Genomic DNA, 21,349 nt, shown 5'->3' with positions numbered 1-21,349 from the left:
AGAGCGCGGGGGGCGGGGGGGGCGCAGGACCTCCGGGGCGCCCGGCGGCGGCGGCAGGTGGAGGGCCCACCCCGAGAGCGCGCCGCACCTGCCTTTCCGCCGCGCCGGGCCACGGGGCCGAACCGTGCACCTGGGCGCAAGGGAGGGCGCGGCCCCCCGGGGAAGGCGCATCCTCTCCCCGGGAAGGGACAGTCACAGCTCCCTGAGTGAATCACTTCCATCCCCTTCCCGGAATACAGCAGGCCACGTGGGACGGAGGGCTGGGGTCCCGATCCTGCGAAGCCCCGAGGAAGGGCTGGGAGAGATGCAGAGGGGAGAGCCTGTGTGTGGGTCTCCCGCGGAGGTGGAGCATCCATCTACACGGAGTTTAGTGGTCTTGAGATTTAGCTTGAGATGGGGGCTGGGAGGGGGGGCCCGGATAAGAGTCACTGTCTTTTCCATCCCTACCTCCTAGCCGGTCTGACCCTGGCACTGAGGCAGGAGGGGGGGCCTTGGTTGAATAAGATGAATAAAGGCATTCCTCGCGTCACAGCCTTTTCCTGACTCACCTCCCTACCCCACAGAGACACCCAGGTGGTTAGCAGCCAGTGGGCCCTGGAAAAGCTGCTGTCCCCAGAGCTGGAGTTCACCATGGGGTCAGATTAGCCTTCAGGCTGGGCACTGCCTCCAGGCTGTAAGGAGCCGCTAAACTCTGAATTCTCTCATGCAGTACTCATACAAATTAAGCAGGCACTTGCTAAACCCCGGAGAGCACTTTTCAGTGCTTCGTTTGGCCTTGTTTCTGCCAAGCCGGGGACTCTCCCGTATACCTGGACACTGTCAGGAAAGTCTTGGGTGCCTGACCTAGACAGGCAGTTGGACCCCCAGGGAGTGACCTCCAGGCTAGGGATGGAGGGCTTTCGCTGGGGCCTGCTCTCACCCCAACCCACTGGCCTAGCTCTGCCAGGTCACTGGAGGCGGAGCTACAAGTTGGAGCTGCCCAACCCGAAACTGTGCTCAGATCCCCTTTCCCCCAGAAAGCCTAGTGGTGGGCTCTCCCAGCTCCCTGTCTAGGGGATCAGAGCCAGTGAGTGGGTTTAGCTAGCCAGCTCCCCTCCAAGGCTCTTGTCTGAGGCGCTGGCAGCCCATGAAGCCCAGCACAGCCTGGCCGTGTGGACGTGCAGGCTCGCGGGTGTCCTACCTGTCCCCCACATGGGAGCCTCGTCATCTGCCTTGTGTCCCAGCCCAGTTTCCCCAGCCCCCAGGGCCCGGGAGCCGCTTTCCTGTTTCATTTTGGGCAGGAAGAGTGAGGTCGTGTTGTTCTTCCCCCTGCTGCCGGCTCAGGCTGTGGGAACGGTTCCCTGAATGCTTTCCTGTTTGATACCCTGTGTGTGCAGTGAGGGGAACAGGAGGCAAGAGCAAGGCGTGGAGCATGTGCATGGGGGTGAGTGGGAATGAGCCGAGGTCTCTGGCTCCTATGTCTCTGGCATAAGCTCCCGGGTCGAGGGTGGGCATGCCATGTGCATGTGTCAGGGATAAAAAGGAAAAAGGAGGGTGGGTAGCGCAGCATATACTTGGACTCTACAGGCAGCTCTGGTGGGCTTATTTTGCTTTACTGTGGACAGGCTGAGAGCTGGGAGCATCTACTTGACCTTTGTCAGTGGCTCAATTTTTTCATCATTTGCTCTCCGTGGGGTAGGTTTGTGGCTGTAGGGAGAGGACCATGGCCCCCTAGGGACCATCCTGCACCTTACAGGAAGACAGACAGCAAGCAAAGACAAAGTTTCTCAGTGCCTTGGCCTGAGAAACCTGGACTGGGGTTGGGGGGCGGGCAGTGGTGGGGGCAGCCCTGGTGGCTCAGTGGTTTAGGGCCACCTTCAGTCTAAGGCGTGATCCTGGAGACCCGGGATTGAGTCCCACGTCAGGCTCCCTGCATGAAGCCTGCTTGTGTCTCTGTCTCTCTGTCTCTGTCTCTCTCTGTGTCTCTCATGAATACATAAATAAAATCTTTAAAAAGAAAAAAAGAAACCTGGACTCGAGAAAGGCCTCCTCCTCCTCCTCCTCCTCCTCCTCCTCCTCCTCCTCTCCCTGCTGTCTTCAGTAAATTCCTGCAGCTCTGGGCAGACCAGGTACCAGACCCTGTACCCAAGTACTCAGCACTCTTGGCCAGCTGCAAGGAGGATAGACCTAAGTTGAGCCCCCCTCCCCCAAGACCAGTGCCCTGCTGGGACTGAGAGAAGAGTAGGTGGGTGCCAGTCTATCTAAAACCCTGCAGTGAAAAAACAAAAAAACAAAAAAACAAAAACCCTGCAGTAGCAGGAGGAAAGACCCAGATGCCATTCTGGTTCAGAGAGCCCATTCTCCAGTAAGCAAATCCTTTTGAAAAGAGGAATGCATGCAAGAGCATACCTTCCCCCAAATTCCTGTATCCTCCAAACTGACTAAGGAGGCTGAAAATTTTTTCAGGCTTGAGGAGAGAAAAGGGGAGAGATTCAGGTCAGAGGGCATATCCCCCAAGTTATGGTGGGAGCATAAGGGGGAAAGGGGAGCCACAGCAACCTCAAGCCAGCAGGCAGGGAAGGCTGGTCTAGGCCTGGGGTCAGATGTGCAAGGTAGGGCTCTTCAGGGACTGGAAGGAAACAAGGGTCTGGAGCATAGCAGGCCAAGCCCAAGTGCATGCACGGGTCCCTGGGGGCTCTGGCAGGGGCAGCCAGCAGCAATATGAGGAGTCAGAGAGGACAGAGAGAGGATTCCCACTCTGCATCACAAAGACAGGACCCGAGAAGTAATAAACTCCTGTACACATCTGTTCCATATTATAAATACACATTATATACAAAATAATGTTATAAAATGTAGAAAGGTCAGTGCTTCTGATTCTTAAATTATTGAAATACTAGACTCCAAAATAAACTACAAAAAAAAAACAAAATAAAAACTCATATTATTGATTTCTGAAGATCGGCTTCAAGGGTGGTCTGGGAGCAGTAGTGGGTGTGGGCAGAGCCCCAGGCTCAAGGCTATAGGGCTGGTTTGAGGGAGGAAAGGGCCACGGTGGCAACAGCACCTGGTTTCTCCCTCACTGGAATTTCCAACATCACTGCCCTGAGCTCCCCGTTAGGCCTGGCTCTCTTGGCTGGCCAGTGGGCCGGGCCCTTCACCTGTTTGCTCACCAAAATCCAGAGGCACCCAAGGCTAGAGGCTGTGGAAACCAAGTAAGGCCTACCAACAGCCTTGCCCAGAGGACCTCAGCCAGGGAGAAGCTGGAGTGGTGTTAGGAGCAAGGCCCACAGGCAGTGGTCAGAGGCACAGAGCAGAAAGTGCTCCTCCCGCTTTGGGCACTCACCTCACCTGCAGGGCAACTCCTGCCAAGAGCCACCCTCAATGGTATCTTGACCCACAGATGGCCCTGCCCACACTGACCTCCTCTCTCCTCTCTGATTTAGACCCAGCTGTTGCCATGGAGCCTGGGCCAAAGGCACTTTTGGAAACACAGATGCCAGTGGAGGCCACAGCAGCTCCAGGCCCTGCAGGGCCACTGCCACTCCCTCTGGAAAACGGGCCAGATCCCAGAGGGGCACTCAGAAGGCCACTGCTGGCAAGGCAGGTCCCAGTGGCACCTCTCCTCTCTGTTCCCCTGGCTGGTGCGGCTGCCAATCTGATGCCAGACAGACACCCAAAGGCGTGGAAGGGTACTGCATCTCTTGGCAAGTTCACAGTCTGTCCAGGTCATGCCATTCCCTCTTCCTCCTGAGAGCAGCACGTTGCATATTAAAAATGTCCCATCCAGGATGCAATGTAAACAATGCAGAAGGAAGATCCAGCTGCTGGGGCAAAGCTGGGATGTGCTGGGAAGGCTCCTGCCTTATACCTGGAGATGACAGGAAGGCAGGGAAGTGGGTTACCCTGGAAGACAAGCACTCCCTCCACAGCTGCCCCAGGGCCTCTCTTAGAGAAGCCCATCAGGCAGGTGGGGTGAAGGGAAGGTGGGGTAGCCCTCCCCAGACTTCTGCCCTATTACACCCACATGCCTGCGAGCCTCTGTTTGTGAAGTGGGCCAGTGGAGGAAGCAGTGAGAAGAGGCAGGAGGGGCATGAGGCAACCACTCTCACCCACCAGCAGCTGGGAAGCAGTGCCGGGGAGCTGGCCAGGTGCCATGGCCTCCCAGCCCATCGCTAACACAGCAGGAAGAGCTAGGCCAGCTCACCACCACGGCTCCTGTTTCACACCCTCTGTGGCAATGAGGCCAGCCGGGATCTAAGAGCCCCTGAACCTGCCCTGCCAAGGAGGGATTCTGACCCACCCTTCAGGATGGCCCCTGGGGTCGAAAGTCACCAGGCCACCTTCCCATTTCCGAATGGCAGGAGGGGACATGCTGGAAGGGAAGGTGAGCCCAGCACTCACCTCTGTGGCAATGACACATTCGTTCCTCTCTTCTGATATCAAACACACAGACTGGTACATGGAGTCCCTGGGGGAGCATATCGCTGATATCCGACACTCTGGCTTTTCACTGAGGGAACACAAGACAGGCCGGTGAGGGAGGAATGGGAGAGAGCTGGGGGGCAAGCAGGGCACTAACTTAGACCCTGAATGGCCAAAGGACACTGGCCGAGGCAGCTCTGAGAGAAGACACAGGGACTGGGGATGCCCAATGTAGTTTGGGGGGCAGTTAGGAACAGGCCCTCAGCCACAGGCCCCCCAACCTTACCAGGGTCTCAGGCCTGGGAAAAGCCAGTGTTGCTACTCTACATAAGCCAGGCCATGGAAAGATGGAAGTCACGGACAGTGTAGACCTTCGACATTTGTGAATGAATGAATGGATGGATGGGAAAGAGGGACAAAGGAGGGATCCCTGGCAAAAATCTTGTTGGAGGAGCCTCCTGTCAGTAGCAAAACCCCATTTGCTTAAAAGCAGTCAAGGGCCTGGTGCCAGCTTTCCACCTGTCCTGGGGAGCCTAGGGAGTACCATGCAGAGCTCTGTGGCCAGGCCCTGGCCTCCAGGTGCTGCTCACCTGTGTAACCGCAGCGGTGCCTTCTCCCCTAAGCTCTTATCACTGTGGGAATACTTCCCCAGCATGGTCCCTCGCCCCAGAGGCCCTGGGGCCAGATTATAGTCCAATGTGTGGTTCTGCTGTTTGCCACAGTTGGACTTATCCAGGCCACAGTCCACTTCCAGCTCCTTCTTCTGGTTTGTGTTCTTGAGCTGGGCGGCAGGGATCAGGTTGTCCTTCTGGAAGTCCGACAAGTTGTTCATGGCCTCCCTGCCACCATCGTCAGGCCGCCGAAGCCGCAGCTGCCGCACAGCCACTGCCACCATGCCCAGCAACACCAGCACCACCACCAGTCCCACACCCAGAGAGACAGCCACCCAGGGGAAGCTGGGTGGCATGCTCACAGGGAACTCGCAGCGGCTGCCCACAAAGCCATAGGGACAGTTGCAGACAAAGCTGTCCGGGGAGAGGCCAGGGTAGCAGGTGGCCCCATTGAAGCAGGGTCCCGAGGTACAGGCGTCGAGAAGTATCCGCACCTCGCATTGCCGGCCAGAGAAGCCAGCAGGGCAGGTGCACACGAAGCCATTCTCCAGGTCATGGCAAGTGCCGCCGTGGGCACAAGGCCTGCGGGCACAGTCGCTGATGTGGAGTTCACAGTGGGGGCCTGTGAATCCAGGAAGGCAGCGGCACATGCGGTTAGGACCGAGGCTCAGGCACCGGCCCCCTGTGGATACACATGGGGCATAAGTCAGCAACCACCTGGGAACCCCTCTGGTGCAGAGGGTGAGCACCCCATCAAGGATCCCACCACAAACAGCATTGTACCAGGAGTCAGGAGACCTGGGCTTGAGGGTGCCTCTGGCCTTGTAGCCCTCAGTGAGCACCTGTGTAAGAATGACTAGCATCTTACAGAGCTTCACAGTAGAACCGGACAAGTATGCTTAGGTCTGAATCTCAGCTGTGTCTCAAGCTGAAGCTGATCTGACACATGTTGCTTTGTCTTATTCTAAGCCTCAGTCTCCTCACTTGCTATATTAGAGTATAATGCTATCCCCTCCATAGGAGATCTCTGACGGTTAGGCCGGATGACGCATGAAGGCAGGAGCCCATGCCTCGTATATAGTAAATGGTCAAATAAATGTAATTATCAGTTAACAAAGTTAATGGAGTGATTAGCCAGAGAACAGACTCCATCTCAGCTCTTCTAGCCCCTCTCCTGCTCCTGAGGCTTCTCTCCTGCATAGTGTTGTCCGCCTGCCTCACAGTGGGTCACCAGGAGGCCAAGGAGACAAAGATATCCAGTGTGCTTTGCACCCCAAAAGATGCTGAGCATTTTGGACATCTTGTGCCAATGCCAGGCTCCACGTGGCCATGGGGCAAGGCGAGGCCTTTAGAAGTAGGGCTCTGACTATGCCAGGCTGCCAGGCTCCCTCTAGGAGAGATACAAGGCCTCATATATCCCTTTCTCTAGCCCAGGACTTCCGGGGGAGGCTCAGAGGCCACCCCAGCCAGGAGACGGCTCCACAACATGCGAACAGGATGTGAAGCAGGGTGGACACCTCTCCTCCTCCGAAGGCCTGCACCCACAGCCAACCTGCTCCTCTTCCAAAGCCACCCAGCTGATTATGCAAGCTCTTCACCATCCAGAGCAGGTTGGGACCATCTCAGCCTGTCCAGAGGGACAGACCCAGCCTCTCTCCTCTCCTGACTCTCCCTCACCAGAAGGCTCTCTTAGTCCTAAGGCTGGCCCACCAGGGGAGCGAGGCAACAAGACTCACCATTGGCACATGGGTTGCTGGTACACCTGTCTACTTTCTTCTCACAGTTGGAGCCCATGAAGTTGGGGGGGCATTCACAGGCATAGCTGGCCCCCTGGCTGCGCTCCCGGCAAGAACCCCCATTGAAGCAAGGGGAGTCTGCACAGCTCAAAGTGCTGTGTTCACAGTGTAGGCCATAGTAGCCTGGGGGACATAGGCAGCGGTAGCCATCCTCCTGGTCCTGGAGAGAGACCAGAAAGAGGCAAAGTCGGACCCCAAGACTAGTGACTAGGACGTATGGCGGGGAACCCACCTGCCCACAATGCCTTTCATGGCTGTACCTCCACTGGCCATGCATGTGGGGCGACCTGGGCACTACCTCGCCAGACCTGGGCTGGCCTGGGGCTCACCTTACAGCTGCCTCCATTGCGACAGGGGTTGCTGTCACACTCGCTGAGTTCCAGCTCACAGTCCACGCCAGTGTAGCCTGGGCGGCAGGTGCAGGTGTAGCTCCGCTGCCCGCTATTGGAACATGTTGCCCCATTCTTGCACGGGGAGTGGTGGGTGCAATAGTTAAGATCTGCGAAGACAGGGACCAGCCAGCTAAGCAGAGCAGTAGATTGGTCCCTACTTTCAGGCTCCTTGTAGTGCAAGCTCACTGTCCATGTGTGGCCCAAAGCCTGCAGCCCCAAGTCGTCCTGGCCTAGCCACCTTCATTCCTTCTCCAGTCACATATACCAAAGCACCTTGACCCACATCTGCTCTGTGCTACCAACCAAAGTTAAAAAAAAAAATACAAAAAAAAATACAGTTGGCAGGTGCCTGGGTGGTTCAGTTGGTTAAGCGTCTGCCTTCGGCCGGGGTCATGATCCCAGGGTGCTGAGATCGAAACCTGCATGGAGGCTCCCTGCACAGCAGAGAGCCTGCTTCCTCCTCTCTCTCTGTCTGCCACTCCCCCTGCTTGTGCTCTGTCAAATAAATTTATAAAATCTTTCTAAAAATTAAAAAAATACAGATGGACAACTGCCTGCTAGGTAAGGTCGCAACCACTGGCTGCCAGGGTAGAATGAAGGGAAGGAAGAGGAGCGGATGGATGGCAAGGCCACATGTTGAGGAGGAAGTCACAAAAGGCTTCGTGGAGGAGGGGCAGCTGAGATAAGCCTGGAAGGAGGGATAAAATTTTAACAGGTGGAAATGGTAGACAGGAGGCAAAAGCCACCATCAGTAGTGACCCAGTATTTTTTAAAGGGAAATGCCTTATGAGGGTGTTTTGAAATATAAGTATTTGTTTTCTTATTTGGGAAGGACAGGGAGGGAGCAAACACAGCTCAAATATAGAGATTGGAAGGGCTGTGTTTGCATATGATGAGTGTATGACTGTGTCACCTGGGAGCAAATGTGGGGAGAGGAACAGGAACGAGAATGGGCAGGAACCACAGGTGTGTTCTTGTGTTTGGGGTAGGGGAGAGGAGAGAGAAAGCCAGACACACACACACACACACACACACACACACACACAGAATACAGGGGCTGAATTCCAAGCACGAATTGTTCCTCGCACGTCAGGGGCTAGGCAAGTTTTTTCCACCCTGGCAAGCCTCCTGCCCACCCTCCTGGGGCTTGTGCCCGTGTCTCCATGGCAGCAGCCACCCTATTTGACCCTGAAAATGGGAGGCACGTGCTGCAGCTGGCTACCAGGATGAAAGATGAAGGAGCAAAGGCTTCCTCCCCCAAGGTTGGGGCCAGTAGACCCCTACGTAGCCAGAAGAATGACCAGTCGCCCACCCTGACCCAGAAAGAGACTGCGGGCCCTGGACAGCTGCCTGGCAAGTGCAAGTGGGAAAGACCGAGGGAGGCTATTTCTGCCTCAAGCCAAGAAGTCGGTTAGATGCCACTCCGCCCAGAGGCGCAGCTCACCCATAACCTCAGGGCAGCTGGTGGGCACACCCCACCAGACAGCTGTTTAGGGGAGAGCTGCTCAAACAGCCCTGGCAGGTAAGCAAACACTTAGGGGGTTAATAGGTAACTACAAGGTAGAAAGAGGAACTGAGCCCAGTATCCGTCCTCCCAGGCCTTGCTGGAATTTGAGTATGAACTCCAGGCTGCCACCTTGTAGAGCTCCTGGCTTCTCCAGTCACCCTGCCTCCCCAGCACCTGAGCAAGAAGGACTCACTATCTCATTCTAGGCCAATCGTAAGATTCCTTAAAAGCTCCAAGCTCCTTGAAGGATAGTGGGAAAGCCAACTGGGCAGTCACCAAGTAAGAAGGGTGACCACTCTGGTTCCCACTCTCTGCCCATCTGTCCCAACCCTTCTGCATCCTCTCTCTGCCCTGACTCACCCTGGTCACAGAAGAGGCCTCCCCAGCCCTCATCACAGGTGCACTGCCAAGGGATGCTGCAGGTGCCATGGCGACAGCCATTGTGGGGGATGCATTCGTTGCAGAGGCGGCCCTGCCAGCCTGGGCGGCAGCTGTTGAACAAAGGGGAGGCTGAGGGTGAGGTGAGGGCTTGGCCAGGGGACAGCTCCCTCCTCATCCACTTCCTGTCCCCTACTCACATGCACTCCGCTGGCTTGCTACAGTAGCCATTCTGTTCATGACAGCCAGAAAGACAGACAGCTGAGGAAAGAAAACAGAGCGGGGTGAGTTTGGAATGCCAAGGACCCTGAAGCCCCGCTCTCCCTGTCCTGGGCCTGGGGGTGCCCCAGCTCTACTGGGCTCACTTCCCACTCCTGGCCTCCCAGAGGAGCCACGGGCGTTTTAAAGGCAACAGGGAAGGAGAATCCAGGCTGAATGGAATGCAGTAATGGGGTCCTTGTGGGCTCTGGCAGGATGGGGGAGGAGCATTAAGAGAGAAAGATCAGAGTCCACGCCTGTCCTAAGCATCCCCACCTGTTCCCGAGGCCCAGCTAGTGGGCAGCCCGGACCTGTTCTGTGAGGGAGGTTAGCTGTGGCTGAAAAGAGGCCACCGTGTTTGCTCCGGGGACCCCTGCCAGGTAGGCAGGAGCTTGGCTGCTTACGCTCTTCGCAGTACTCCCCAGTCCAGCCGGGCAGGCAGGACAGGCTGCCATCTGGCTGGCACACGTAGTGGCCGAAGTGGTCATTGCGCTTCTTGCACAGGCGTGAGCAGCTGTCCCCATAGTAGTTGTCACTGCAGATGACCCGGTAAGAGTAGCGCAGCCTCGTGGGAGGGCTGGTCTGCTCATCCAGTAACCAGTTCTTGCCCACAGCTAGGGAGCCCTGGATGGCGATCTTGCTGATGAGCGCGTCTGGTGGCAAGGCCTCTGAAGGGGCAGAGGGCCAGGTCAAGGAAGGGCAGCCAGTCCCCGGGAGTGCCAGCAAGTGCTGGATCAAAGCAGCTGTCCAGATGACCCCCACCTGCCAGCAAGTGCAGGCCAGAGGAACCCAAGTGTCCCCACTACTTAGCTGCTGTGTGTGTGTGTGTGTGTGTGTGTGTGTCCCTGTGTAGAAGGCCTGATATCATTCAAAAAGGGGACAATAGAAGGATATTAAGATATCCCAGTGTTCTGGAGGCAGAGAGACTAGGAAAGAGGTCAAAGTGGGGAAGAAAAAAAGCAAAGAAAGAATGAGAAGAGGGAGAAAGAAAAGAAAAGAAAAAAAACGAAAAGAAAAGAAAAGAAGAAAAGAGAAAAGAAAAAGAAAGCCAGGCCGGGGTGGACTCTGAGAGCAAGGGGTCCTTTGGTGCCCATTCACGGGTTCTGCCCTCAGAGATGGGTAATGCTTTTCTTTTTCCTTTTCAAAGTGAGAATTGTTGTGCTGCTGAAATATCCTTTTCCTCTGTGTCAGAACAACATCCCAAAGCCATTATTCCCTTTCCAAAGGAGCGGAATTCGCGAAAGGTGTAAAATACAGGAAGGGGCCCGTCAGCGGCGCTGGCAGCTTCGGCCTTTCTCACCGCCGTGCTCCCCGCGTTCCCACGCCAAAAATAACCCGCAGGAAACGCAATTGTGCTCAGAGTCCAGGCAGCTAGCGGAATCCGAGCGTCCAGCGCGGGGCGCAGCTCCTGGCCCGGCTTAGCGTCCTGCCCCCCACCCCCCACCCCGCACTTCCCCCGCCTAGAACAGGTTAACTCTTTCGGCGCTGCGCCGTGTCGCCCCCCTGTGGCGGCCGAGCGAGCTACTCACCTGGCCGCAGGTCGTCTCCCGGCGCGTGCCAAGCTTCGATGATGAGTGAGAAGGTGCCCTGGAGGCCAAGGGAGGGGGCCGGGGAAGACAGAGAGAGAGAGAGAGAGAGATGAGCATGAGCAGGGGCGGGGGAGCTGGGGGTGCCTTGCGGCAGCGGGTTTAATTAATCTAATTGCAGGATACAGTTACAGCTCCCGGGTCAGCATAACGGGTCTGCGCGCAGCACGGCGCGAGCAAGGAAGGTGAGAGAACCCAAGAGATGGGGGCCTGTTAGCGAGAGTCATTCCACGGGGGCAAACGCGCCGGGGTAGTAAGTGATGAAAATCACATCCCAAGAGTGGAGAGAAGAGAGGGCATAGAACTGAAAGAGGGAGACTGGTGGTGAGAGCTTTCCTGAGGATGAGGTCCCTGGAGAGAGTCGGAAGAAAGTATCAAAAAAGAGCGCCCCTTGTTTTTGTTTGTTTGTTTATTTGTTTGGTTTGGTTTGGTTGGAAGCGAGGAAATCTGCGGGGAGGGCTTTGGTCCCAGGGAGCCCCCTTCTCGTCTTCCGTGACCTCCCAGTGCACCCAGGCTGTGCTCACCGGCCAGGTGAAATTGAAAGGCAGTTGGAGAGGGTTGCGTCCCCCGCCGCTACTGTCGTCCCCGACGGCGAAAGAGTTGGTGCCTAACACGGGCGTAGAGACGCTTCCGAAGGTGCAGCGCCCGGGCGAGACGACCGCCTGGAAGTGCTTAAGGCAGACGCGGAAGAAGGTCCTGCAGCCGGGTTCGCACGGCCGCCCGCTGGCCAGTACGCCTCGCTCGTTGGCAAACTCCTGCAGCTGCAGCTGGAAGACTCCGGAGCAGGCTGCGCGCTATTGCACAGGGACCGAGGGAAGGAAGGAGGGGAGCGGTCAGCTCGGCAGACGCCCGGGGCTCAGAGCGCGGTAGGAGGGGGTGGAGGGGGCGCGGGACGTTACCTGCTGCCACAGTGCCACCAGCAGCAGTAGCGCCCAGCCAGAGGCGCTACGGGACGCGACTGCCATCCCCTGGAGCGTCGCTCTCTCCCCGCGCCCGCCCTGTAGCTGGCTTCGTTCGGGACGCCGCTTTCCCGCGCGTCTGTCCGCCGGAGGGGTCCCTGCAAAGCCGGGCTCTTCTGGGGCTTTCCTCCCGCGTCGCCTTCCCGCTCGTTCTGCTCCAACTGCGGCGGTAGGTAATCCAGGTGAGGCCGGCCGGGCGGCGGCCGCGCTGAGGACGTGTCCTCGGGCTAATCCTGGGGCTGCAAGCGGGCCAGTGCTCGGTACACTGCACGGAGGCGGCTTGAGCTGCGGCTCTCGGCCTCGTGTTCCCAGCTTGCGCTCTGCGCCGCTACTGAAACCTGCGCGCTCGGGAGCCTTCCTTATATATATTGGCTCCTCTCTTCGCCGCCTGTCACTCAGAACCCATGGTCACTCTCCCCTCCCCTCCGGGCCTCTAGCGCTACAGCCCCAGCAGGGCCCGGAGGGGGCCTCCGCCCCCGCCACCCCCAGTCCCCGCCAGCCAGTCACGCACGGGTCCCCGCCCCTCGGTGCCGCTCTCAGCCCCCGGGTCCCCTAACTCTGCGCATGTCAAGGTGACCAGTTCTCCGCGACAGAGGGGTTACGGTCCGAGACCCCGGCCTTGGGAGGAGGGGGAGGGCCTGGGGGAATGGGGCGGGAGGTGAGCGAGTGGTTCCCGGATGGTCGTGGAGGCGGAGACACTGGGGAGTCCCCGTGGGCGGTCCGTCCGCGGCCGGAGCTAGTTACCTTCAGCCTTCGAGCAGGTAAAAAGAACCTAAGCTCGGAAAGCGAAAGCGGTGTCGACGGACTTGGATCTCCTTCTTCCCCAGCCTTGAAAGCTGTCGCCACCGCAGTTCCCAACCTGTGAGCGCCCACCCACCTCGCGTCCCCGGCGCTACAGAGAAGCCAGCGGACGCTTTAACCTCTCTGTGGCCACACTGGGCAAGGCGAGAGCCTCGGGTCTAAGACTCGGGGGCTCCCTCCCCCCTCCTGGTGGGCGTCTCCCTCCCTGGTTGCGGGGGGCGTGTCCAGCGCGTGCCTTCTCCCGTCTGCCCCAGCCTGGGCTCCGCCGGTGCCGGCCCCTAGACGCCGGGTCCCGGAGATGGGGGAAGGGGGCGTGGTCCCCGAGGTAGGAGAAGGGGGGCGCGTCCTCAGCTGTATGGTAATAAGGGCCTGGCCCCTCCTCCAGCGCCTCCCCTCACCTGGGTTCAGCTTCAGCTCCACTGACCACCGTCTCCCCCCACCCCGGCAGCCCCAAGCCCCCAACGCGTCCTGTCGCTCCGTTGGGGCAGGGAGGAACTCTCCTGGCTCCAGCGTCGGTTCAAGCCACTGGAGAGCCCTGGTGAGGGGCCGAGGTCGCGCAGACCCGGGTCCTCTCCTCACAGGGAGGACATGTAGGGTGGAACTGAAAGCGCGCGGACTAGTGTGGGTTTCAGATGGCTTCATCCGTCTCGCCTTCGCAGCTCCCCCGGGTGGCCCCACTTCGAGCGGCGGCAGCTGCTTTCCCGGAACCCGGCGTGATCCCCAGAGGCCTTAGACCAGGGAGGGCCGGCTTCTCCCAGTCTCGGGGGGTGCCGGGGATCTCTCTCTGCGACGCTGAGGGCGGCGGGGGCCCGGTGGCTTCAGCTGTCAGCCCGCCCGCACAGCGATGGCTGTCGTCGAGCGATAAGATCGGCGCGGCGGGCGGGGTGGGGGAGCAGCGACGCGGTGCGGGCCCGGGGGAGGCCTAGAGGGGGGTGAGGCGCGGCAGTGGAGCACAACAGCTGCCTAGGCAGCACGGTCTGATTTTTTTGACTTGGGGGTGGTGGTGGAAGACTGGGGGGGGGATGAGAAACAAGAGGTTGGGAGCGTGGGTTGGGGGAGGGGCGAGATGAGGAGATGGGCTCCGGGGTCCCCCACGCACGGCCACCCCTCCCAGCCACCATCTGGCGCGAGCGGGTTGGCGTGGGGAACCGAGGTGGGGCGGGGGCCGGCAGATGGGCCCAGGCTGCGCTCCAGAGTTAATGTAGGTTATGGGCAGGCGGAGTCCCCAGGCCCGAGGGAGGGGGGCCCAGGGCTTGCCTCACAGCGGTCCTGACAAGTGGGTTCCTCACGCCGGCTCCGCCCAAACTCTACGATCCCTAGACTTGCCTAGGGTGCCAAAGAGTGTCCCTCGCTCTCCTCTGCGCTGGCATCCTTCCCTACCTAGTTCTGTCTGCTTCCACCTCCAAATCCTGGCCTGGGAGTTCATAAGAACGCTCTCCTTTTCTGGCGCTTGCACTTGCCTGCCTCTCAAGGGAGACATCCAGTCCTACAGGATGCATCTTGCTCAATACTAGTAGATCTGAAACACTCTCTTACCCCTCTTACACATCCTGACTAATGTGTCCAAACGCACTTTGCAAGCAGTTAAGGACCAAACAAAAATATTATTATCCTCAGAGACCTAGAAATCCTTTTGGAGGAGGAAAGGGTTAAATTCTCCTCATCATCAAAAGGCAATTATGAAGCATCTATTTGCTACCTGGGCCCTGTCCCAGAAGTTCATTATCCTGCTAAGATGCTAGCTGGGCCCTGAGTACCCACCAGCGCTCCAGTCTGCTGGAGTCCCTCTTTGCTCTCATTTGCTGAATAAGAATAGGTCCCGCTGGGGGCCCAGAACTGAAATGCCAGTGTCCACAGCTGGAACTCCTCCCTTTTACTCCTATTAGAGACCAGAAGAACCCAACATGTGTCCTGGGGGCTACCAAGAGCAGGAAGCTGTGAGGCCATTAGAGGCCGCAAATCACAGTGGAGTTAGACCCACCTGGACACCTGCTGACCCTGCCCCTATGCAGACGCTTGGGAATGCCCTAGAGCAGGAGCAGGGATGCAAAGCTCAACTGACCTGGACTCCCCTGGATGGACTGTGGGCCCTCTGAAGGTCCACGGGTCCTCATCCCCACTCACACAGACAACGTCAGGAGTGGAGTAGGTTCCAGGCCTGGCTTCATGCAAGGCCCACAAGCCTCCCCTGCCAGGGGCCTTCTGCTTCTGTTGTCCTCTCCTCCCGGCCACTGCACACAGCACCCCTGCAGGCAGAACCCGCACCTGGGGCCTTAAGGAGCCAAGGTTGTCTTCCAGCCTCGCCCCTAAGCCGACCTCGGGTCCTCAATAGGCGTACAACTGGGGCCGCATAGAGCCTCGGGACCCCTCCCCCACTGAGTAGCCCACCCGCCCCTGCCCCGTCCCCCAGCCGGCCGCGCAGCTCCGTGGCTTCCAGCGTCGTTTCGCCCACCCCCACTCGCGTTCTCCGCTGGGCCGGCGGTGGGCCAGGTAGGAGCGCGGCGGAGGCCGGCCAGCGAGCCCGTCGGGCAGGCCGGGGCGGGGGAGCGGGCCTGGCTGGGGCGGGGCGCTTAAGCCTTGAGGGGCGCCGCTGCGGTCGCTGCAGAGAAGGGGCCACGTGCAGGGAGCCGCGGCCCGGGAGCTGCACAGAAGGCGGGGAGATTTGCAAACTGTTGCTGCCACATGGCTGCTCCTTTCGATCCATTCACATTGAAATGAGGCCGGCGCGTGCCTCATCTGCCGCAGGGCGCTGCCACGCGTCAGCCCGGCCCGCCGCGTGCCAACTGGGGCAGTGGGGCTGGCAGGGCCTGCCAGCCGTGGGGGCGCAGCCCGGGCCCTGAGGCGGGGCGGGGGGGGGGGGGCCGAGCTCCCCTAGCCGCTCAGGCGCCGCAGTTTCGCGGACCTTGGCCCTGCAGTTGGGAGCCAGCCGACGAGAAAGGACCGGGATGGACGGGTTTCGGAGGGGGGCCAGGATCGATGCCGCCGCTCCCCGCAGATGCGCCCCGGCAGCGCTACTCTCCATCTGCCGCTGCTCGCACCTGCCGGTCAATAAATCGATTTTACAATTTAATGCAGCAGCTTCCCGCCCGCCTGGGACAGATGCCGCCGCAGAACCACCTCCGCCCTCACCCCTCCCCTTGAGGGGCGCCAGCGGTTAGGGCAGGGATTCCCGCTCGGCAGGCGGTGCCCCGCGGAGCCTCGGTCACCTCTTTCTCGAGTCCCTACGAGGAACTGCCTGCTCCGGGTCTTTCCCGCGGAACAGAGTGGGTTTCCCATAGGACAGGCCGGAGACTGGTGGAGGAGAAAAGATGATGACTTAGTGGTGGCCTTGAGGACTCATTTGGGGCCTTTATGGGGGAACAGGATGCAGTGGCTGATGATAAGATAGATGTGAGAGCCCCTGTGAGGAGAGAGGTGTAGGACTTGGGGCATGGGCGCCGAGGACACTGAGTCCTGAAGACTCTGTGATAGTGATGTCGGGAGGGTTGAGCTAGAATGGAGCCTCTCCTCAGTGCCCCCACTGGCTGAGTCTGGTGAATAAACATAACATGGACCTGGCTTTTGGCACTCCTCAGCCACGTAGTCTTGAGGCCTTGGGGCTTTTATTTTATTATCATTATCATTTTAATTGGGGGAAAGGGCAAAGAGAAACTCTAGCAGGCTCTAGCTCAGCTCCCCCTCATTCAGGGCTCGGTTTCACTACTCTGAGATCATGACCTGAGCCGGACACTTAATCAACTGAGCCACCCAGGCACTCCTAAATTTTATGTTTAATCTCTATACCCGATGTGGGACTTGAACCCACAACCCCAAGATCAAGAGTCTACAGGCACCCCTCTTGAAGCTTGTAGTCTAAACCCCTGAGTTTTCTCATCTGTGCAATGGGAATAATAATAACAGTAACTTGGGAGGGTGACTGGGGGACTATATCTGATTACACATCTGCAGAGCTCAATAAACACTAATTTCCTTTCCCCCAGGTGACAACCAGGGGCAGACTTGGAGTAGAAAGGAGATCCCTGACATCAAATGAGGTCTAAGAGGAAGGCGAGGAAAAAGGAGAGCTGAAAGCAAACAGTGTAAGGGAAGAAAGCCAGGTGGATCATGGAAAGGAGGAAAACCTTGACTGTGAGGGCCTTTTGTGGGAAGGAGATAGGACAAGGTTCTTGGCTGGAGAGAGAAGACTGGAGCTTCGGGAATGGGTCTGGAGAAGAGATGAAGGGTAGAAGAGCCAACTGCCCGTGGCCTTGGCCTTCCAGAGATGACTCTCCTGCCAAGGGTAAGTGTAGGTCTCAAGATGGCAGCCCTCCTCCTCCCTGTGGTGTTTCAGAGCAGAGGTGTGTAAGAGGAAGGAGAAGTCAACTTCTGAATTGCCTTGGTCATTGAGGTTCCTGGTAGCTCAGGGGACTCAGCCCTCCCCACATCACCAAGAGGGCTGGACTGTCCACTGGCTGATGGTTCATGACTGGTGACCCAGTGTCCCAAGGAATGGATGTCTGGGTGGGTAAAAATCACTGAGCATGAGTCAGAGCGTGTGCTCAGGCTCCTTGTGAGACCAGGAGCATTTCCGTCTTTCAAGCTCCCTGATTTCCATATCCTATAGGCTAGCCCCATACAGTATCTCCTTTGCCTTCTAGAAAGACCAGGGCAGGGGACGCCTGGAGCTGGGGTAACTGGTGTGGACAGGGCCCTCTCCTTCTCAGGGAGAACACTTTGACCTGCAGAGACAATGGGCTCAAGACAGGAGAAGCTGAGTTCCCCTGACCTGAGAAGCCCCTTTCAACTGTCTAAGAAGGAACCTCTCCCCAGGCCTCCTGTGTGATGAAAGGAGGGGCAGGGTCCTCACTGGTGGTGACCCAGCAGCTGTCCCAGCTTCGTTTGCCAAACCCAGGGGATGCCTGGAAAGCTAGGGCCAGGAGCCATGCAGCGGGTATTTCCAGACACCGACAAGTCCGGGGTTTATGGTAGCCTCCACGGCAACTTTCCCAGAGCCCCTGGCTTCCCCTTCCCTAGCTCCTTCCTGTCCCCACCCTAGCAAATGAACTGGGAGGCTGGGGGGTGGGGGGATAGGGAAGGCTCAGGGAGGCCTCTACCCCCATGGAGACCCTCAGGCTGTAAGCCGCACCCCATCCTGCCCTTGCCTCCTGCCCAGATCCCTCAGAGTGCAGAGGACTCAGAGAGGTGAGAAAAGAACGGGGCAAGAGAACAGAGACATCAAGAGTCTACAGGCACCCCTCAGGCACCCTCGCTCACGGGGCAAGAGGACAAAGACACTGCTCCAAGTGATGGGACTGAGACAGAACTCTTGGCCAACTTGAGCTGAAGGACTGAGGGCAGTTGGGCCCTCTGTCTCAGACCAGCTTCCCTAGCTGAGGTGTTTCTTCCTCTGTAGAAGCCTCCTCACTTACTTATACTCTACCCTGGCTGGCTAGCCTCCACTGTGCTCTCCTCTTGTCCCTCCCCAGCATCCAAGTCACTTGTTTCTGAAACTCTCTTTTCTGGAAACTTTGACAGGTGGGAAGCTCTCCGCGGCCCCACCCTTCCCTCAGGCCTCACTCCCCTCTTCTGGCTCAGGCCTTCGTTGGCATCCAGGCTGGGCATCCTCCCTGACCTCCGAGTGGCCCCAGGTGTCCTTCACCTTCCTCCTCCGAGCTGCAGCTCATCTCTTGGAAGGAACTCTGACCTCTCCTCATTTCTCCACATAGCATCTGATCTCTGATCCCTGCTGCCACCCAGGACTTGAAGTGAGCGAGAGATAGGGGACGGGCCGCCCCAGGAACCTGGGAGTGGGGGCTACTCAGATGGCTTCCCTGGGAGAAAGTGTCAGGCCTGAACCAGGAAGTGCTGTGTTTCAAATACTCTCATGTAGAAAGACCTCAGGGACAGGTGCCAGCTCTGAACAGCTACCTGAGCAGGCAGGGCACTGTTCCCTGGAGAAGGCTGAGGAGGAATCTGACTGCCGTGGTCAAGTAGGTGATGGGTCTTAAGCAAAGGATGGTGACTGGCTGTCCCCTTCTCCCACCATGGTCAGAATGAGAGGAAATGGGCTTCAATTGTGGCAGGAAGGATTTAGGTTAGACATATGGGAGAACTTCCTGTGACAGTGTCTAAGCTCTGTATCCCAGTTGTTCATCCAGATTGAACTCTCCCCTGGAGTTGATGAGAATTGCATGTTGATGCTTGCTAATGAGTAACTTGCCTTGCCTGTGATTAGCAAAGAACCTCCAGCCCACAGAATTTCTGTGTCCAGACTCTTCCCCAGGGAAGAAGTCCAGAGAGGCCTGGGAGGCACCAGGACCAGAGCCTCCTTTCAGCCCCAAGGAGTTTTCTGGACAAGCTTAGGCCACTTCCAGCCAATGTCACTTTGCCTCTCCTGCCCCTAGCCCTCTGGCCACCACTCTCAGAAAAACAAGTCCTGTGGAGCTGTCCAGCTACAAGAACTTTGAGGTAAAGGGGCAGGCTGGATTTAAGGTCTGGGAGCTCAGAGAGAATTTCCGGAGCAATGGTGAACACTCAGGATCTCCAACACCAGGGGCTTCAGTAAAAGCCTCAGTTAACTCTATATATTTAGAAACAGGCAGGCTGGGACACTCATTGTGTCCACTCATCCCAGTGTCTTGAGTCCTCCTTGGGCAGCATGAATACTCCTGTTGTTGGAGCATTCTGCTGCCAAGATTCCTGTGTCGCCTTGTGGCCAACTGCCCCCTCTCACTTCCCTTCCTTTCCTAAGTGGCTTGACCCCCTGCCCCTATTACTGCAGCTCTTCTCCAGGTGGAGTGGAGGCTAGGGTGACCTAGGACAAATCCATCAAACTGACAGCAAAAGAAGAGGATGCAGGCAAAAGATGTGTGCACCCCATGGCTAGCTTTCCTGGGGCCACATGTGTATGCTGAGTTTGGGTCCATCAGTCAACCAACCGTGGATGAGTTCTAGCGTGTGCCTGGCACTGGGCTAAGGTCAGTGAGGCCACTTCACTCCTGATGCCGATGGAAAAGAAATGTGATGACCTTTGGAACCAGGGTTCAGGGAGGGAGCGGGGGCTTCAAAGATCCAAAGACGCTTTATGGGAGAGGGGGATTGCACTGATCCTGGATGGAAAAAAAGAGTGGAACTTAGAGAAAGAGAGGGCATTCCTGGCAGGGAGAATGGAGAGAGGAAAAGGATCAGGGTAGAACTGAAGTAGGTAGAGCTGGAACAGATTTCACACATGGAGGGTGAGACATGAGGTTAGATAGCAGGGTTTGGGGACCCAGTAGGCAAATTCAGATTTGACTGAGACGCAGTAGGGAACCTGTGGGCTCTTGAGCAGAAGAGGGTGTTCAGCCACCATCTGGCAGTGGCATGCAAGGTGGTCTAGAACAGGGAGGTACCAAGGGAAGGCCAGAGGCAGCTAGGAGCCTTTCTGTACTACTGGTGGTCAGGTGTGTACTGATGCCCCTGGGATGGCTGGGCACCTGAGAATGCCAGCCCCCTGATGACCTACTAGAAGAGGTCCCACACTTTTTTTTTCTTTCTTTCTTTCTTTCTTTCTTTCTTTCTTTCTTTCTTTCTTTCTTTCTTTCTTTCTTCCTTCCTTCCTTCCTTCCTTCCTTCCTTCCTCTTTCTTTCCTTTCTTTCTTCCTTCTTTTCTTTTCTTTTCTTTTCTTTCTTTTCTTTTCTTTTCTTTTCTTTTCTCTTTTCTTTTCTTTTCTTTTCTTTTCTTTTCTTTCTTTTTACCAGCATCTGCTTTCCAGAAACAGTCCTGCGAACATGACCATCATCAGGACTCCCCAGCTCTAATACCGAGGGTGAGGGCCACTCTGGCCATGCCACTTTCCCTGCCACTTCTCCCACTTCCTCCTTTTTCTCTCAGAGGCCTGAGGTTCTGCCTGAAAGCCCAAACTTGCCTAGAAGAGGATAAAGGGTTGGATCAGGCTTGGGTTCATCTAACCTCAGGCCTGGAGCTCCACAAAAAGAATCCATAGGTGTCTCGAGAAGCTCAGAGTGAGGTGAGCTCTCAAGGACACCTAGTCCAACCCCATATTCTGTGACCAAGAGCTTGAATACCTCCAGGGATTGGATCCTCACTCCTCACCCCCTCTCCAGGCCGATCCTGCTCTTTAGATAGTTCTGGTTAAGGGCAGTGCATCTGCTTACTGATCCAAAAGTCCTGCTGTGGTCGGTGTGGCCTGGTGGCCTGGGAGGGCTCTGTTTGGACTGGGACTCGCCCAGGGGCCTTCTGGAATGGGCAGAGGGAGGGTCCGCCAGCCTCTTGGGTCTGGGCTGGCTCTGCTGGTCCTGTGAGCCCCCTGCTGCGCCTGCTTGGCGCCCTGGGCTGGCGCAGTTTAAGCGTGAGAAGTCCCGGTCAGTTCCCAGCTCGCCCCGGGGGTGGGGCAGCCAGGGTGAGGCCAGCCCTGGTCAGTCCCCCGCGGCCTCACGGCCTCACCGGGGAGGCCAGGCTCAGGTCAGCCTGTCGCAAGGGCCGCCCTCCCCGGGCTGAGATCATCGCCCTCGGCCTCCATGGCAGCCCCCACCCCCAGCTGAGCTCACTGCCCTGGCCCGCTGGGGACATTGTTGTCTCCCGGCCCCTCCCCCGGGCTCAATGAGCTGTTTGTTGGCATGTCCGGCGCGGGCAAGGGGAGGGCGGGCACAGGGCGCCGCACACAATGGGGATTCCG

The 21,349-nt window shown here is 57.7% G+C and overlaps 1 protein-coding gene and 1 long non-coding RNA gene across 2 annotated transcripts; one reads left to right on the top strand and one right to left on the bottom strand.

Annotated features, from left to right (window-relative positions):
- Window positions 1-2,765: 2,765 nt before the first annotated feature.
- DLL4 (delta like canonical Notch ligand 4) lies at window positions 2,766-12,326 on the bottom strand. The gene is made up of 11 exons (XM_072809725.1): window positions 11,832-12,326; window positions 11,457-11,726; window positions 10,876-10,933; window positions 9,751-10,014; window positions 9,289-9,349; window positions 9,071-9,201; window positions 7,141-7,310; window positions 6,752-6,971; window positions 4,995-5,697; window positions 4,384-4,492; window positions 2,766-3,850 (listed from the first exon to the last, which is right to left on the bottom strand). Exons 1-11 carry the CDS (start codon window positions 11,895-11,897, stop codon window positions 3,845-3,847), a joined length of 2,058 nt encoding a protein of 685 aa, XP_072665826.1. The 5' UTR covers window positions 11,898-12,326; the 3' UTR covers window positions 2,766-3,844.
- On the top strand, window positions 9,205-20,184 carry LOC140623328 (uncharacterized). The gene is made up of 3 exons (XR_012022974.1): window positions 9,205-9,372; window positions 16,673-16,971; window positions 17,845-20,184. It is a non-coding gene; the product is annotated as an uncharacterized lncRNA (long non-coding RNA).
- The last annotated feature ends 1,165 nt before the right edge of the window (window positions 20,185-21,349 follow it).

Source organism: Canis lupus, chromosome 32 (assembly GCF_048164855.1).
Source record: "Canis lupus baileyi chromosome 32, mCanLup2.hap1, whole genome shotgun sequence".
NCBI classification, from domain to species: domain Eukaryota; kingdom Metazoa; phylum Chordata; class Mammalia; order Carnivora; family Canidae; genus Canis; species Canis lupus.
Note: the sequence above shows the minus strand (reverse complement) of the source record. Positions and strands in the feature narration are given on the sequence as shown.

Coding starts and splice junctions, on each gene's coding strand:
- DLL4 (XM_072809725.1), bottom strand. CDS start 11,897: ATGGCAGTCGCGTCCCGTAGCGCCTCTGGCTGGGCGCTACTGCTGCTG. Junction 9,202..9,288: donor AGCAAGCCAGCGGAGTGCAT/GTGAGTAGGGGA, acceptor TTTGTTCAACAG/CTGCCGCCCAGGCTGGCAGG. Junction 5,698..6,751: donor CAGCAACCCATGTGCCAATG/GTGAGTCTTGTT, acceptor GTGTATCCACAG/GGGGCCGGTGCCTGAGCCTC.